The sequence below is a fragment of the Sprattus sprattus genome (genome assembly GCF_963457725.1).
Source record: "Sprattus sprattus genome assembly, chromosome: 16".
Taxonomy (NCBI): Eukaryota; Metazoa; Chordata; class Actinopteri; order Clupeiformes; family Clupeidae; genus Sprattus; species Sprattus sprattus.
This window is the reverse complement of record NC_137914.1, coordinates 24,431,319-24,449,935: the sequence shown is the minus strand read 5'-3', so window position 1 is coordinate 24,449,935 and position 18,617 is coordinate 24,431,319. Positions and strand designations below refer to the sequence as shown.

The window sequence follows — 18,617 nt, the reverse complement described above, 5'->3', positions numbered from 1 at the left end:
GCTGAGAGAAAAGAACAACTCAACCTTTGGCTGAGAGAAAAGACCAACTCAACCTTTGGCTGAGAGAAAAGAACAACTCAACCTTTGGCTGAGAGAAAAGCTGCACCTTAAGGAGACCAATAGCAAGAATGTCCTGCACTTGACTAAAGTCAATAGGATCATAGTGATTACAATCAACATAGCACTTACTGTAGACTTGTTTTTGATTGATGACAATAAAGTATGGTGAATCAAAAGTGTTTTGTTTGCGATGTGTAGAATATCACTGTAGGTGTTACGACTGGCTTGGAACATGAATAAGACTTCACCCCAATGAACTGGTTTGAATGTTTAACATGGGTGTGATGTGAACTCTGGACCTTGAATGCTCACCATGACACAGCAAGATTAATAATTCCCTCTGGTGTGGGACACAACTGTCCATTGGGGTCACTGTTTCTCCAAAATGTGCTGGAGACAAGAAATGCCCATTGGCTATGCACATGCGGACTCAATATTACATGTGGACAGCTCAAGCTGGGACGAGATTCCGTCATCCCTGTAAAGAGATGGTAGTACGGACATAGGAATGTACAGACATTGTACAGACAAGGGTTCTTTCATAATGCCAAAGGCAATGAAGTTTTGGACATCAACCAAGTATGCAGGAGGTACAAAATAATGCTGATGCAATGACAAAATATAGTGCCCTCTGATTTATTAAAGTCAGCAAATGTTTATAGATACAATATATTATTGTTATATACACGCACACAGTAGGCCTACTGTAATAGTTTCTGTTGACGCACTTTTACTTTGATACCATGCAAGTGCTTGTATCGTGGGATAGAGAACATGGTGGAAGCCTCTATTTCCCTCACCCTCGAAAGCAATAGCTGTAAGTTTTTTGGTTGTCTCACACTGGTTAATATGATTAAGTGACCTACATTTAGTTTCTATGAACTGTGTTAGTTCGTTGATATGAAAAATGTAATAATTAGAAATCTATGTTATGTGGTTATATAATAATAATAAAACTTTATTTATATAGCACATTTCGTGCAAAATAATGCAGCTCAAAGTGCTTTACAGCAAATACTTAAAAATAATCAAATAAACAAGAACTAGGATGTAGTGCAAAACACATAAATACAACATAATAATAATAATTTATTATTATTAAAATCAGCATAAAAACTGTGATAGAGTGCATAAAGATGAGAACAACATTACAATTAAAATGTAATACATCAAATGCATAGCATAAGATAGAAAATAAAACTCTGCAGAGATATATTTAATTTAACCCCTTAATATTAAGTAGATCAAGGTAAGACCCAACACAAAATAAATAAATATATAATTACATTTCAAAATGTGCAAAGTTGAGCTAGTTAAAGGCAAATGTGAAGAGGTACGTTTTTAGTTTTCTTTTAAAGGTTAAGCAAACTGGCTTCCCTGATTTCTTTAGGCAGTATGTTCCATAGCTTTTGGGGGGGTAATTGACAAAGGCTGCGTCGTCGATTTTCTTACAGCTGTTGCTGGGAACCTCCAATAAACCAGCATTCGATGATCGCAGTGTTCTTGAGGGCAAGTATTTGACTAGGGAGTTTGCAGTGTAACTTGGTCCTTAAGGACTTTGTATGTAAGGAGAAGGACTTTAAAGTCAATTCTAAAGGTTACTGGAAGCCAGTGCAGAGCAGCTAAAACTGGACTAATGTGCTCTCCTCTGGATTCTGTTTTAATTTCGGGAGGCCAGTAAGAATTGCATTACAATAATCAAGCCGGTTTGAAATAAAGGCATCAATCAGTTTTTCAGCATCCGTTTGATTTATAAATGGCAGGACTTTAGCTATGTTTTTTAGGTGGAAAAATTATGTTTCCGTCACTTTCAGCTTAAATCGGAATCTAAATAACACCAAAACTTGTAACCTAAGATTTAATCCAGGGATTTAATTTCCCCAGATTATTAAACAGCATTTCTCTTTTTGTTTTAGGGCCGACTAGTAGGATCTCAGTTTTGTCCTCGTTTAACTTTAAGGACTTATTGTTCATCCACTTGTTATCGCCAAAAGACAGTAAGTAATGGAGTTTATAGCTGCAGCATCATTTGGTTCAGCAGAGTACAGTTGCGTGTAATCAGCATAACTATGGAGACATACATTGTGTTCTCTAGTGATGTCCCCAAGTGGCAGCATGTATAGTGAGAATAATGGACCAAGGCAGCTCCCTTGTGCAACCCCAAAGCAGATGTCATGTTTCTTGAGCAAGAGTTGACATAACACTCGACTAAAGTGAGTTCACAATTGAGTTGTTCTAATCCTTAATGCTTTAATTGGTCAAATTCAGTGCATATCTCCCCAAACAAAGCAAACAGTCTGACCACTAGTTTAAAAAGTTTAAATTTAATATTGATTAAAATAAACTAAAAATATGGTATATAACACACTATTTATCTTTAAAGACAGGGACCCTGCACGTCATATATGGCCCAACCATGGCGGGCAGTAGTCAGTGTGCCAACCTTTCCTTCAGAGCTACAAGCTGCTCTCAAGAGGAAAGAACCAGCGTTTAAAAAGGACATATCCCATCTACGGTCCTTATTGATCCAAGTGTTGTTTTACAACATCACTCAACACATATGGTAGGCCTAATTGTAGTTCAAAATACCAATTACACTGAAAAAAAGAATGTGTTGGATTTACTCAATTCAATAATGGACATTGGTTGCACACAAATGGTTTGCTTTGGTAGCAACTAACACAATTGTGTTGAATCTACACAAAATATTTGTGTTCACTCAACACAAATTATTTGTGTTCACTCAACACAAGTACTTTATGTTGATACCAAGTAAATTGAATGATTTAGTAAATTGAATGAATCACTTTAGTCCAACACAATTCAAAAAAGTTAATTTAATATGATTAAATAAAGTAAATTACACTCATTTTAATCTCTTTATTCCAACACCATTCAATTATTATTTAAAGAATATCCCAAATACATTACATTTTAATTATATATTTATACTTTTTGTAAATTAGTCAATTCATGTCTAATTCTTGATCATTTTAAACACTAACCACTTGTATTGTCATTAAAAACGATGAGACTGTTATATTCTAAACGTTTATTCCACAAACTGGACAAGTGTGTCCCAAATGGTGAAAACATATCAAAGACTTGACATTGACTTGTGGTAAGAAAACCATAAAATACATCATTCTCTACACAGTAAGCTCGATCGAGAGAGAGAGAGATTCAAATGGTCTAGAACTGTACTGTAATTACAATTATAAAACACTACAGGCTGCAACACCACTCAGTGCTGGATAAGTGTGTCCTAAATGGCGGAAAAATGCCAAAGACTTGACATTGAATAGTACAAGTCAAATAGTCTAAATATGTAGTAAAAACATAACACATTGTTGTGGTAAGAAAACCAAAGAATTATACATTCAGATTTTTGGATGCAGTTTTATTGACTGACAATGATAGGTATCCCAGTCACAAAATGTATGCAGATGTTTTCGGGAGCCTGATCACAAAATGTCCGTTTTTAAGGGATGGCAGCTCCTCAAGACATGTTTGTACAGTATTAGGAGTGCTACTAAGGAGTGTGTTTGTTTATGATGTATTTCTGTGTTTGTCGAAACTTAAATGTCACAAAGGAACTATTACTTTATTGCATTTTAATGTTTAGGAGACCCTGTTGAAATGCCTCCGCAATAAGTTCAAGAAGGAGAAGAATCCACTTATGAACGCCTCTGTCTTTCTCCAAATGAGGAATAATATGGAATCCCCAAAAGTGACTACTGATTGTTTACACTTGCTGTGCAATGTTGTGCTATAATCTCAGGTTGTTTTACACCTGGAAAGAATGGGTGAGGATGAAACCAGTAACATATTAATCCCATAAATCGGGAGATGGACAAAAAGCTGAGGAGGAGGACTCTTTTTCAGCGCATAGAGGAAATGAACAGGCTAACAGATGGAGCGGTTTCCATTTCTAGGGACTTCCACAGATAGTGAGTACATTACATTTGAGACTGACCTGACATACCTAAAAGTGGTTGTATTCAATGTATTAGCCTATTTACTGATATGTTCTTCTGTTAAAGATGTGTCATGAAATGATGATGCGGTTTGGGAACCCTGGGAAGAATTTCAAGGCTGCCCCCAAAAATCATCAAAGATGCAATGCAAGGGAACCAAAAACAAGAGTAAAAGAAAGAGAGGGTAAGTGTTCTTTATAATCTTCTTATCATCACCAAATCTGAATGCAGAGTTATTGTTGCAGTGATTCTATTACCTGTATGAGGCATGAATACTAATAACTGGAAATGTCTGTTAGCAGATGCTGCTCTGAAATATGAGTGCATTTAAAAAAAAATTAAAAAATAAAAAATTAAAAAAACTTATAGGGAAATATGAAACTCTGACTTAATAAATCAAGTGCCTTGAATTAATAATTACCTTGTATGAAAAATGAGCTTATTTCAGCAGGAACATGGCTTTTCTGTGTTTCTGTGTGTGTGTAACTTAGATTATTAGGTGCTGATGTCACTTAGTCCGCATTTGTGTAAGGCCTACATGCGTAAGTGAGGGAACCTCTTGTCTATGTTTGGGTGAGCTCAGAGGTGATAAGAAGGGTCCATCTGTGTTTGTTCAACCATATTTAAAACTGACATCCTTGCATTTCAGAAAAGTGCAGTTGGGATTTAGTCGAGTGTGGCTATTCTTGCTGCGGTTAGAAACATTCATGGCATCAGAGTTAGATTAACTAAATCAAATTTAAGAATATAAACCCTGTGCGATGTAAGTGAGATTGCTTCACTTTCATCCTTGTGCTGTGAGTGGGCCCGATAGCAATTGTTTATAATAAATATACTGATACAACTCCGGAGTCCTGAGATAACTTGAATGAATTTTCACCTAAAAAAAACAGGTACTTCTGAACATCTGAATGTTACACAAATGAAAGTACTGTCTAGAGTTTAGGCTAAGTTACAAAGGTGTACTGGCATGAGTGCCTTTTTAAGCCCTTCTTTCCTTGTATATTTATATGTATTAATGATTGTATGTATTTATGTATTTATATGTAATGTATTGATTATATGTATTGTGCATCTTCCATGTGGGCCTTGAGCCTGTAATAAAGTGTAATGTACAGTAGGTTCACCTATCTAGGAAAGGGGGATGTAATGAAAAGTAGTTCAATGGGTATCCCAGTAGGTGGCAGCATTACAGATGTATGGAGAGTAACAGGAGGGCAAGATAGATGAAGAAGTTCACAATGTAATGGCATGAAAATGAGTTAATCATTAAAAGAAAACACTTAAGAGCAACCAGTTTATTTCTTGGAATTAATAAACATTACAGTAATCTATCATTCCCTCTATCTCTCAATAAAATAATGTTTTACAATTCCAATTAGCCTATACAAGAGCCATTCTGGCAGTACTTTCATTTACAATTTGAATTTAGCATAAATCAAGCCTATGAATGCTTGCCATTGGCTTATGGGCTACACATAAACAAGTGAACGGAAATATTTATTGAAATGGCATTCATTAAGCATGTAAGGGATAACTATGGAGGACTGAAAGTGCCAAAATTCAATAAATAAATCAGAATCATGTTTATTGGCCAAGTACATTTTCATATACAAGGAATTTGTTGTGGTGTTTAGTTGCTCTCAATGTACTTTAACTGAAAATGTGCAATATATCACAACAGTATAGGATCAAATAAATAAATATAATGTAATATAAATATAATAATAAATATAATACATTTTCAAGTGTTCATTAAGGTGACGACAAGGGGAAAAAAACTGTTCCTGTGTCTGGTGGTTTTGGTGTGCAGGGATCTGTAGCGCCTGCCAGAGGGGAGGAGCTGAAACAGATTATGTCCAGGGTGTGAGGGGTCTGCAATAATTTTCCCTGCCCGTTTCCTGGCTCTGGTGGTGTACAGGTCCTGGATGGTGGGCAGGTCGGCACCAATGATGATTTCTGCTGATCTGACTGTCCGTTGTAGTCTGTTCCTGTCCAGTTTAGTGGCCGATCCAAACCAGACAGTGATAGATGAGCAGAGAACAGACTCAATGACTGCAGTGTAAAACTGGATCAGCAGCTCCTGAGGCAGGTTGTACTTCCTGAGCTGGCGCAGGAAGAACATCCGCTGCTGGGCCTTTTTGGTGACTGATCTAATGTTTGGCTCCCACTTCAGGTTCTGGGAGATTGTGGAACCCAGAAACCTGAAGGATTCCACGGCAGACACAGTGCAGTTCAGTATGGTGAGGGGGGGCAGTGATGGGGGGTTCCTCCTGAAGTCCACTATCATTTCAACAGTTTTGAGCGAGTTCAACTCCAGGTTGTAGCGACTGCACCACAGGGCGAGCTGTTCAACTTCCCTCCGGTATGCAGACTCATCTCCATCTCGGATGAGGCCGATGATTGTAGTGTCGTCTGCAAATTTCAGGAGCTGAACAGACGGGTCTCCTGAGGTGCAGTCATTTGTGTACAGGGAAAAGAGCAGCGGGGAGAGCACACATCCCTGGGGAGCACCAGTGCTGACTGTCCTGGTGCTGGATGTTATTTCTCCCAGCCTTACCTGCTGCTTCCTGTCTGTCAGGAAGTTCGTTATCCACTGACAGGTGGAGGCGGGCACAGTGAGCTGGGTGAGTTTGGTGAGGAGGGCTTCCGGCATGATGGTGTTGAACGCCGAGCTGAAGTCCACAAACAGCATCCTAGCATACGTCCCTGGGGAGTCGAGGTGTTGTAGGATGTAGTGCAGTCCCATGTTTACTGCATCTTCAACTGACCTATTAGCCCGGTAGGCGAACTGGAGAGGGTCCAGCAGGGGGCCTGTGATGACCTTCAGGTGGGACAACACCAGTCTCTCAAAGGACTTCATGACCACAGACGTCAGAGCGACCGGCCTGTAGTCATTCAGGCCAGTGATGGAGGGTTTCTTGGGAACCGGAATGATGGTGGAGCGTTTGAAGCAGGAGGGGACTTCACTCAGCTCGAGAGATCTGTTGAAGATCCGTGTGAAGATGGGGGCCAGCTGGTCAGCGCAGACTTTCAGACAGGAGGGTGACACACCGTCTGGGCCTGGAGCCTTCCTGATCTTCTGTTTCTGAAAGAGCTGACACACATCTTCTTCACTGACCGTCAGTGCCGGGGTGGAGTTAGGAGGGAGGGGGGAGGTGATGGCAGGGGGTGCAGTTAGTTGGATAAAGTCTGAGTTAGAGCGGGGAGTGGATGTAGGGTGATCAAACCTGCAGTAAAACTCATTCAGATCGTCAGCTAGTTGAGGGTTCACTGCAGTGTGGGGGGACGGTTTCCTGTAGTTGGTGATGTCCTGCAGGCCTCTCCACACTGACGCAGGATCGTTGGATGAGAACCTGATTTTAAGCTTTTCAGAGTAGCTCCTCTTTGCTGCCCTGATCTCCTTTGTCAGTGTGTTCCTGGCCTGGTTGTATAGGATCCTGTCCCCACTCCTGCAGGCCTCCTCTTTGGCCTTCCGAAGCTGTCTGAGCTTTGCTGTAAACCACGGTTTATTATTGCTGAAGGTGCGGAAAGTTTTGGTGGGTACACACATGTCCTCACAAAAACTGATGTAAGATGTCACAGTGTCAGTAAGTTTGTCCAGGTCTTTAGATGTAGCCTCAAAAACACTCCAGTCAGTGCAGTCAAAGCAGGCCTGTAGCTCCAGTTTTGACTCGTTGGTCAATTTTTTCACTGTCTTGACTACAGGCTTTGCAGATTTTAATTTCTGCCTGTAGGTTGGGAGCAGATGGACCAGGCAGTGATCAGAGAGTCCCAAAGCTGCACGGGGAACAGAGTGATATGTGTTCTTTAAAACTGTATAGCAGTGGTCCAGTGAGTTTTTGTCTCTGGTCGGGCACTTAATCTGCTGCCTATATTTTGACAGTTTGTTGCTGAGGTTTGCTTTATTAAAATCCCCAAGGATAATGAGAAGGGAGTCTGGATATTTTCTCTCCATGGTGATTATCTGGTCAGCCAGGTGCTGTAGCGCCTCGCTAACGCAGGCCTGAGGTGGAATGTAGACACAGACCAGAATGAAGGAAGAAAACTCACGCGGAGAATAGAACGGTCTGCAGTTGATGGAAATAGTCTCTAGGTGTGGAGTGCATATTATCCTTAATACTGTGACATCTGTACACCAACCTTCGTTAATGTAGAAGCAGATTCCGCCTCCCCTAATTTTCCCCGTTAATTGTTTCACACGGTCTGCACCGTGGAGTTGGAAGCCCGGCAGGTGTAGAATGCTGTCAGGGGTGGACTCACCAAGCCAGGTTTCAGTAAAACACAGGGCAGCAGAACGTGAAAAATCCTTGTTAACCTATTTAAGAAGTAATAAATACATCATCAATAATTATTATAGTCATTAATTAATTAAAATTGGACTTAAAATACATAAATGTTGTATTAAATGTGTCATTAATGTATTTAATACAATTCATTTTATGTTAAAAAACACATTTAATTATTTCACTATTTAATTAATTATGTCATGGTCCTGTGTTGCAGCGCATCAATAATTTATTTTGTCTGTCAAACTCACCCATCAAAGTCAGTGGGCGGATTCCTAATACCTGATTGGTTACCCTGCACATCAAGTCAAGGCTTATCGATTCCAGAAATTTGGATTGGCGCAGGCCTCATTCCTCAACACTGGGTGCCAAACTAAACTTTTTCTTAGATGCTAAAAATCCAAATCGTGCGAGGTTTCGATTTCTACTGCAAGTTCAACCTCAACTTAAAACGTACGACCTCCTGTAAAGGTAAGTGCTATCTTCTGCTATTTTATGTTTTGCAGTTAACTTAGACCTGTTGTTACATAGGCAAAGTGTAGGGGCTAGCCTACTGTTATTAGCGACGGTTGCGCCTAAAACGTAATGCCATTTGCTACGGTTGACGGGGACGGGAATGTATTTGTTTTCTCCTCTTTTACCCGGACGCATTTAGGTCTCGAAAAGAGGACATGTCCGGGTAAAAGAGGACATCTGCCTTAGTGCCTTGTCTTGTGTTGCAGTTGCTTGATGTTTGTCTGTGTTAGGAATGTTGTTGACTTGCTAGTTTGTCATAAACAGCCGCTAGCAAGTAGCCGCTAGCAAAACATCCATGTTATTGTGATAGCCATGTTGGCCTGGTTGCAAACAACTTCCCTAACACAGTCAAACATCACCAAGTTCATTGTCAACATTAAAATCGCTATACATGCTAAATAACCTACAATTTCACTTATGTGGGCCTATATGATCATGAGGGCAGAATGCACACAAAAGTGTACCAAATAATACACACTTGATGCAATAGGCTACATGCTGTTGGAGCCTGAGGGTGGATCTTGAGCTAATTCTTTTATTTATAGTGAAGGAAAAATAATTATTCCATGAATTAAGACAAAACATGAATGTGAATGACAGACCTGCCAACATGTACGCATTTTGCGTACCTGGCACGCATTTTGACATCAAAGTACGCTGGTACGAGTTGATGGTCTAAAAGTACGCATAACCAAAAAAATATATATCTTTTTTTTTAAGAACGCATAACGCTCAATAATGCATTGCCGGTTTTCAATGGGTTCAAACTTCACAGTCTGTCTCGAGTCACCAATGCGTACAGCTGCAGCAGAGCAAGAAGCAGAAGAGGAGTTTGACCAATCACAGACCCCCTGCCGTTACTATCCCCTGTATGACCATCGAAATCAGAGAATACTAGGTTACTCTGCGGTCAGAGGAATCAACCGCTGTTTAGGTGTCAGTTAGCGATTTTTCTTTCATGAATACTTACCTAACTCTCCCTTCCCGACCACATCTGGCCAATTCTTCAAGTGAGGACATTAAAAAAATCACTTAAAGGTAAACTAACGAGTAATGTAGAGATAAGGCGTTAAAAATGTATTTAATTTTAGCCCAACGATGTTAACCATGTGGTTTTCGTGTTCGCCATCGATTTAAAATGGCAAATACATCTAAGTGTCTTGGCTGTGTTATAAATGGCTTGACTTTACGCTTTTGGGATTTTTTCAAACTACTTATTTTAGACAAACTCTTGTAGTATGTTACCATGGCAGAACCACCCGATAAAATAAAAAGATCGCAAAAAATCATTGATAGTTACCGGGAGAGATGGCCATGCCTCCGTTCTTTTAGACATCCCCACCATGCTTGCATTATTGACATCAGTCACCAAGGAGCAACAGGTAACGAACACAGTGAGATGCATATTATCAGAAAATCATAGGCCTATCTGTCAAGTTCATGCTAGAGGTCCGCGGCAGCCTTCTACGTACACAGTATCCACACATGCTTACGCACAGCTGTTGTCATGTCACAGTGTAAAAGGCTATGTGTTTCTAGTAATAATACAAATAATAGGCTAATGATAATAGCAGACATCCAAAGTCTCCCGGAAGTTCCGGGAGTCTCCCGCATATTGATAACCACTCCCTGATGCCCTCAAATGACTTAAAATCTCCCGGAATCTAGAGCGAGCGACGTGCTCCAAACCGCGTGTTAGCATCTGTGTAGCGCGCGCACGACAGAGGGAGAGGGACCTGGAGACTGTGCGTGTGTGAGGCAGTGTGCGTGTGTGCCTCAGGAGCATCCTGATTGGCCTGTTTCGGTAAGTAGAATGATATTATGCTTTTATAACTTTTAGGGACCACAACAGTAATACGTAGGCCTAGGGGGGGGAATACCTCCCTGAAATGACTTTTTGCAGGTTGGGATGTCTGTAATAGCCTAAAAAACTCTTCCACTGACTAGAATTTAATTAAATAATAAAGAAGCAAACACAGCGCCATCATTTGGTCTTAGCAGTTGTCTAGTCCTGGTATCACATGTAATTGGGCTTGCATTCAAACATCAGACGTGGGGAGAAAAAAGAATGATGAATCATGACACTTGATAGGTATGAGGTAGGGAAAAAATACAACATGACCATTGTGTGAGAAGTTCCTAAGGAGCCTAGAGTGAAATAACATCCCAGGCTACAAATTTGTTGTCACAGTTATCACAGTTATCACTTATAACTGTTATCACAGTCTTTTTATTTTATTTCATAAGGCCTTCTAAAGTGGTTCAGAACTGCATTATTTATTAGCTCAGAATGTCGTCGATTGGTTCAATAATGCAACAACAGCATTATAACTAATAAAATGAAGGCCACAAAATTTTGCCGCACCGCACCGCGCCGCACCGGGGTGGTACTCAAACACATTTTCCAATGTTGGCAGGTCTGGAATGAATTTGACATCTGTCAAATTATGTAATTCATACTTATGGAAATAACTATGTAGTCATTTAGTCAGATACTGACAATAGGTCTACATAGCCCTGTATAATCAATGCAATGATGTCACCATGTAGTTTTCAATAATATCTTGCTGTGGGCTAATACTGATTCAAATGCCATTTGTTAAGTGTTCAAAAAGCTGGGCAGGAACAAGCTGGTAAAAAAGGGAACCTTACAGGTGTTTTTTTATTATTATCATAGATAAATATACCAGTAGCCTATCGTATCGTATTTGTGGTATTGTATCGTGGTATCGTATCGTAAGTATCGGGTTTGGTGATATTTTGGCAGGTATAGTATCGAAGTCATAATTTTGGTATCGTGACAACCCTAGTGTCAACCATATACTTCATCAGTTTCAGTGACATTGCGTTTTTGGTATGGTGCAGATTGGCATTTTGTAAATGTCTGCTAAATGAATTAATGTGTGTTTCTTTTTCCCTTCAGGTTTACCTACAGAGAGGCAAAACTGGGAACCATAGCAACATCCATCATCCAACGTCCATTTGTAGTTCCACGTTGGTGGGATGAACTGCCTAGCACTACCAGAGCAGGGGTTCAGATGTCATGCCTTATTTGAAAAAAAAGATGTGCTGTAAGGCACTGCCGTTGTAACACAGCTCTGCACCATGAACTTCATGGCATCTCTTACTTAAATACATGTAAGATTCATGATCAAGCAGCTGTTGTGACCACCAGCGGAATACCCAAAATGGTTATCTTATCATGGTCAGAAAGGAAAAGTCCCCACACTGGATTTCCTCAGACACCTGGGGTCAGGAAGCAAACTGAGGTGTGAGTGACTGCAATAAATCAGTATGGGAATGGGGGAGGCCATTGAGAACCATCTCAGACAGAGAAACCAGATTATCATATACCACAACAAAAGGTTGCCAGACCTGTTTGCATTACAAGCCTAGCTCATTTACATTAGAGGCCTAGGAGTGGTCTTAAAACAGTATATATGCCTAGAATTGTGAATGTTTGTTATTCAGTGCTACACCGCTGAATCCGGAGTAAGGCTGCTTCGTCACTGCACATTACTGGAATAAAGATTGCTGCATCAGAAACAAAGAAACTTCCTTCATTTCTTACATACATTTTACATAAGGAATAGAAAAGAAGTGCAGAAATTAGGGCTGTAACGATACACCTACCTCACGATTCGTATCACGATTCTTGACCCAGGGTTCGAGACACCCCACGATATTATTATTATTATTATTTTTTTTTTTTCACATAGGATAAGTATGAGCTATAAAAAATGAAGAAACAATTTATAACCAAATATTGAGGTTTTTATTACTCAAAGCAATGCTGTTGAAAAACATTCAACAAACTTCTGAAAAAGTAGGCTTGAACATAGCCTAAAAATATGAGGGAAACAACACATAAACAACCAAATAACTTAAATAACTTAAACTATGATGGCAGTGTATGGCCAAATGTGACAGACCCTAACTGCCACGTATTTTATGAACAGGGCCCAGGCTAATCAAATGAATGAATATCGAGGAGGCAAGAGTTTAGCAAAATAAAACGTTTTATTTCTGTAGTTTAATAAATATCTGGTCACTGGTATTTAATGACATGACAAAAACAGTTCTCACACACGCACACCCTCATACACTGCCATCATAGTTACCCACGATTACCCGAGATATACAGGCTACTGGCAACAGTAACACACCCACCAAAAAGAGCTATAAGATCTGGAATAACCCAACTCACGCACACGAACCAGAGCAATCAAACGTGTTACAATGTTTCAGAACACTACACACATTAGTGAATAGCCGCCACACTACTACACCACGTATTATGGTATGCACTTTCACACAATGCGCACACTTGGGAACACTACAAACTAGTGATGGCGAAATGAAGCTTCATGAACCCTCGAAGCTTTCCAGCCAGACGTGTTGAAAAAAGGTTCACTACTCGAAGCGTCGTTCGCTCTCTAGTGACACCTGCAGGTCAATAAAAATACGGTGTAAGAAAGATTTTCTCGGGACAGTGAATTTTGTTAAATTTGTTGTGGTGCGCAAGGCCTGCTAAAATAACATGCACACAAACGTATGGTGGAAGAAAACGCTTCTCCATTAATTCAAATTTCATAGTAGGCGAATACAAGCACAATAAAGGCTTTATTTTTGTATTCTTTGTTCTAATAATAGTTTGATCTGTAAATTAAGGATTACATGGTGGCACAACGGTAAGCGACGTCGGCTGGAACGTGGGACTGTTTAGTTTCGAGTCCTGACCAAAGCGAATTTTAAACGGTGCTTTACATAAAAAAAAAAAGCCTGTAAATTATCTTTACTCTCTATGCCGTTGGAACAGAGTGAAAGTGCTTTTGGAATACTGGTCAGTACTTTTGTAAAACCAATTAGTGCTTCTGGACAACTGGTCAGTGCAGGGCACTGAAAAGGGGGAGAAAGTGCTTTGTGCAACTGGATCAAGTTCTTTCTCTTTCTAACTGGCTCTATAACTCTATCTCAAATATTCTATACTACCAACAACACCAAACAATCTAAATCTCCAACTATCGCTTATTCTCCAACCACTGACAATAACTACCACGAATACAAGATGAGTTTTGGGCCGTCGTATAGTCGAAGCGTCCCGAAAAAAGTGAACGAACGAACCACTTGGTGAAGCACTTGATTCAAATGAGGCTTCAGACGTCGTCGGTGACGTCATCTCGGCAAAACGATACAAGCCTCGATACGCGCTCCGGTGAGGTAGTGCTTCATTTTCGCGACACAAGCTCCGAAGCCTCGGGTTCATTTGTAACATCACTACTACAAACTGAACGTTAGGGTTACACAGTAACCCTGTACATCACAAGATGGCCGTTAAGTAACGAAAGCACACACACACATTCATACGAACAAAAAACAGAAAGATCCAAAGAAAGTAACATAAAGTACTGGTGGCTCTCTCACAGCCTATTAACTCAAAACAATTTAAGTACGGGAAAACAGTGGTCAAAACACGACGCAGTGTACGTCTTTCTTCTGAGGGAGCGTTAGACTAGCCTGGTGACACCAGCCTACGTATTTCCGCCTGAATTGATTTCAAGCTCATACTCAGTCTGGCCCAACCCCATTGACAATCGTCTCCAGAACTCAAAATTTTGCAGGACCAATCAGCAAACAGTTCAGAGCTGTGACGCAAAACTCGCCTTGGAGGAAAAGACACGAAAAGCTATCGGAAAAGTTGTCTCAACTCTCGAGAACATCAGAAAATTAAAAGGAGAACAAGAGTATTTTCTTGTAAGTTTTATGATTGGAAAGGACGTCGTAGCTCTTCTCCCAACTGGCTTTGGGAAGAGTTTAATCTACCGAATGCTTACTAAACGTTGCTGATTGGTTAAGGGAACTCCAATGATTTTAAACCTCAAGATAAGCACCCGCCCATCTCGGAAACCAAAATGCATTGGGTTGGTCCAGACTGAAAGACGGAATGAAATGGAGTCACAGGCTGGTAATGGCCAGGCTAGCGTTAGACCACCGGCAACCAAAACTCCGGAGAGGGAGAGGGAGAGACAGCTACGGAGCAATTAACGCACACACTTCTATTCTCCGTGCAGAGCAGTCCTCCAGCGACAAACAATCCGGCAACCACGCGCCAACAATTCAAATGGCCGATTAAAATGTCATCTGAGGTAGCCATTGCGCACAGCCCACGTGTAGGCTTACTAGCGAACCAAACTTTTTGTATCACGTGACCGCTGAGGGCATGTTGCGGTTCTGCCTCCTCGCATCGCGATGCAGGTTCGTGGCCCAGAGTGTCGCGATTTCTCGGTTCGATCCAATATCGTTACAGCCCTAGCAGAAATGTAACTACTGTAAGTGCAAGTTAAGTAGTACACTAGTAAATGTGATCCATGGACCCACACCTGGCAAACTAAGCACCGCATTATTGGGGATTATTGCTGTTTCATATTGACTGACCTCAGCATACAGAGACCCTCCACCTGAAGACTGGCACCTATCTTCCTGCAATCACCCCAATGCCTTACATTGAAATAAAAGATAAAAACAACCCTGTACACTGTCATTGTTCTGCAATGTTTCTATGTGTATTTGTTAAATGTAATTACAGCCAAGTTGCATTGAAACCGAGGTGGTGACATACAGTACTGTGCAAAAGTTTTAGACAGGTGTGAAAAAATGCGGTAAATCATAGACTGCCTGGAATTACATGATGAAACAAAAAGATTTGAGGAAGCCTGCATCGACAGTTCCTTTTAAAAACTGCAAGTGTACCTAGAATAATTTATGCTGTTTTGAAGGCAAAGGGTGGTCACTCCAAATATTGATTTGATTTAGATTGATCTTCTGTCCATTCACTGTATGCTAATTGATGGAAATGAACTGTTAACACTTCCATTTTGAAAGTATTCTTAGGTTACAGCATTTTTTCCCCACCTGCCTACAACTTTTGCACAGTAGCCTACTGTATAACAGAGATAGTTTAATTATCAAAGAAAATGTATTTGAATAAAATGATATTGGAGGAAGTATTGAAAGCAAACGTGCTGTAATAATCAGAGGTAATAGTTGGCCAAGTGTTACATTCACTCACGTAAAAACACGATAGTAACATTTTCTTAATCTACCAATTGATGTATTTATCAAGTGAGTTTTTAGCTACCGCTGTATTCAAAATCAGGTTTGCTTAAAGGTAAGTCTTGTAGCTACAGTCGCTAAGTATCAGGTGAATATGTCTCTCCAGGCACTTCAGACTAAAGCAATGGATCAGACTAGATCAGCGTTAGCCCCGCCCACTGACTTTGATGGGTGAGTTTGACAGATAAAATAAATGATTGATGCGCCGCAACACAGGACCATGACATAATTAATTAAATAGTGAAATAATTAAATATGTTTTTTTAACATAAAATGAATTGTATTAAATAAATAAATGAATGACACATTTAATACAACATTTATGTATTTAATTCCAATTTTAATTAATGAATGACACATTTAAATAAATGATGATGTATTTATTTATTGAATTTTGGCAATTTCAGTCCTCCATAGATAACAGCCGACGAGCTGTGCAGTTCTACAAAGTTAATGGACGCTGCGGGGCAAAGAACTCCACGACGTGCAGCTCCGCGAAGTTATCCCGCTGATCTCCCGTTTACAACATCCAAAAATGTTTTTATTATTATTATTATTTAGAATGTTCTTTATCTTTAGGAAACTTAATATGCATAATAACCTGATGAATTCTTGATTTGAAGCCTAGTGCTGCCGTTAGAGAAAGTAGTGCCTGGAACAGGCTGTTTTTCATTAAAAAACACGGTACGTTGGTTGTCAATGGTAACCATTCAAGAGCATTGATATGGAACGGCGATTGAACTTTTCTACTGGGACTACGTCCAAGGTGTGCATCTATACGAACTTATTGTACACCCCATTAGCCAATCAGAAAACAGCATTTCGTCCCATAGGTAGATAAGGACGTTTTAATGAATGCTGACTGTATTTGAAGGACAACTACGGCTATAAAATATTCTGTTAGTTAGCCTTATACCCTTAAAGGTTCCTGTAATGTTACTAAAGGTTCTTAAAATGTTCTAGGACCCTGATAGCAAAAGTACAATGGACCAATGTTGGCTCTCTGGCCGCAAAGCTGGCGGTCTGCTAGACTTTTGCTCATCGGTGTCGCTGCCAAATGTGAGGACCCTGCCTGATGTGAGTCCGCCGCTGCCTGATGTGAGTCCGCATGCGCAAACACAAACGGTTTACGGCAGAAGGCTCAGGAGCAAACTATCCAAGACGTGCATGCTCATACATGGTTTAATATCAGCGTATCTGGCTTCTCTTAACGCATAATGTAGGTTTATTTAACGTAGTGTTTTATAATTTTGTCAACGGTTTACAGCATAAGGCTCAGTGTCAACATATGGGGCTATGTTGTATTACTGTTACTAGTAGGCTAATGAATGCACTGCTTAACTAATAATTCAATAAACATGAAGCTTAACATCATAAACCTTGGTGGATTTCAAACGTAAACAAATGCGCTTGTCATTCCACTTCATGCTGTAGCCTACACCACCAGCATTACCTGGTTCGTTGTACTACAACAGTGTCGCAAGTTTGCGCATGCGGACTCACATCAGGCAGGTCCTCACATTTGGCAGCTACAATTGGTATTCCAGCTGGTGAGCTACAGAGAAATGGCCAACCAAAAGTAGGTTGGCCCTCTAAACTGGTTCCTGTCCATTAAACGTTCTGCAAACGTTATGCGAAAGGAAACCAAGACTTAGAGGGAACCTCCTATAGTAGTAGGCTACTCCTAATGGCCCCCTACACGTTCTCAGGACGTTCTGAATGTTTCCTGAAAGTCATCCAGGCTACACCATTTAAAGAACTCCACATCGTGAAAGTTACAAAGCGACGGTTTCAGAACGTTCTGGGAACATACAATCTGAACATATAATCTAGCTAGGGACGGGGTGGGAATTCACTGTCACAGCAACAACATGCTTTCGCCACCTCTTTATAACAAAAAACTGATCAACAACTCAGTAACACATATAGTCTATCTATGACATGCTCACGAAAACCACAGCAATGTTTCCGAAATGTTCACAACAACGCCACTACCCAACAACATTTCACCAACATTTCACCTAAGCCTAAAGGAGTAAATCTATAGGATACACTACCTTGTTTGAAGTTGTTTCGAAGTTCCTAAACCCATTGTCATGTCACTGACTTGAGCTCTAGAGAGCAAAAGTGACATGTTGCAGGACAGTCTCGCTGAGAATAGCGCCATTTTAAAGTGTATGTCAACGTCCAAGGGGGCTTTGCGTGAAAGCGCGCCGTACCATAGGAATCAATGTATTTCCTAGCGTCGCGTTTTTACAAAAACGCGTATGTGTATCTGAGCCCTAAGGGCTCAGATACACATACGCGTCTTTTTTCAGGCAGAAACGCTTCAGTAACGCCTTGGCAAAGTGTAGACTTTTCACAGCTAATAATAATCACTCCGCGATGAAAGCGCATTGATGAAAACCGTTCATTCAAAATTCTGACGTTGAAAATGGAACTATTTGTCGTATTAAAATGTTAATTTGTTGACTGTAGAATTGTTTTATAAAAGCAATACTCGTGGGAGTGGGGTAGGTAAGGGATAATCCCACTCCCACTCGTGCTATATCGCTTAATCATACCACATCTACCAGCATCAAAACAGGAAATAAGTGATAAAGTAGTTAAGCCCGCCTGTTGCTCGATCTGATTGGCTGCCTGGGCCGAGTGTGACATTGAT

At 40.3% G+C, this 18,617-nt stretch overlaps 1 protein-coding gene across 1 annotated transcript in view; it reads right to left on the bottom strand.

The window, feature by feature from the left end:
- The window catches only part of letmd1 (LETM1 domain containing 1), a 44,816-nt gene extending 26,693 nt beyond the window's left edge, over nt 1-18,123 (bottom strand). Inside the window, exon 1 of the mRNA XM_080854316.1 lies at nt 18,013-18,123. Coding sequence (XP_080710442.1) covers nt 18,013-18,122 — 110 coding nt within the window. The 5' untranslated portion in view covers nt 18,123. The remainder of the gene's footprint in view (nt 1-18,012) is intronic.
- Nucleotides 18,124-18,617: the final 494 nt, after the last annotated feature.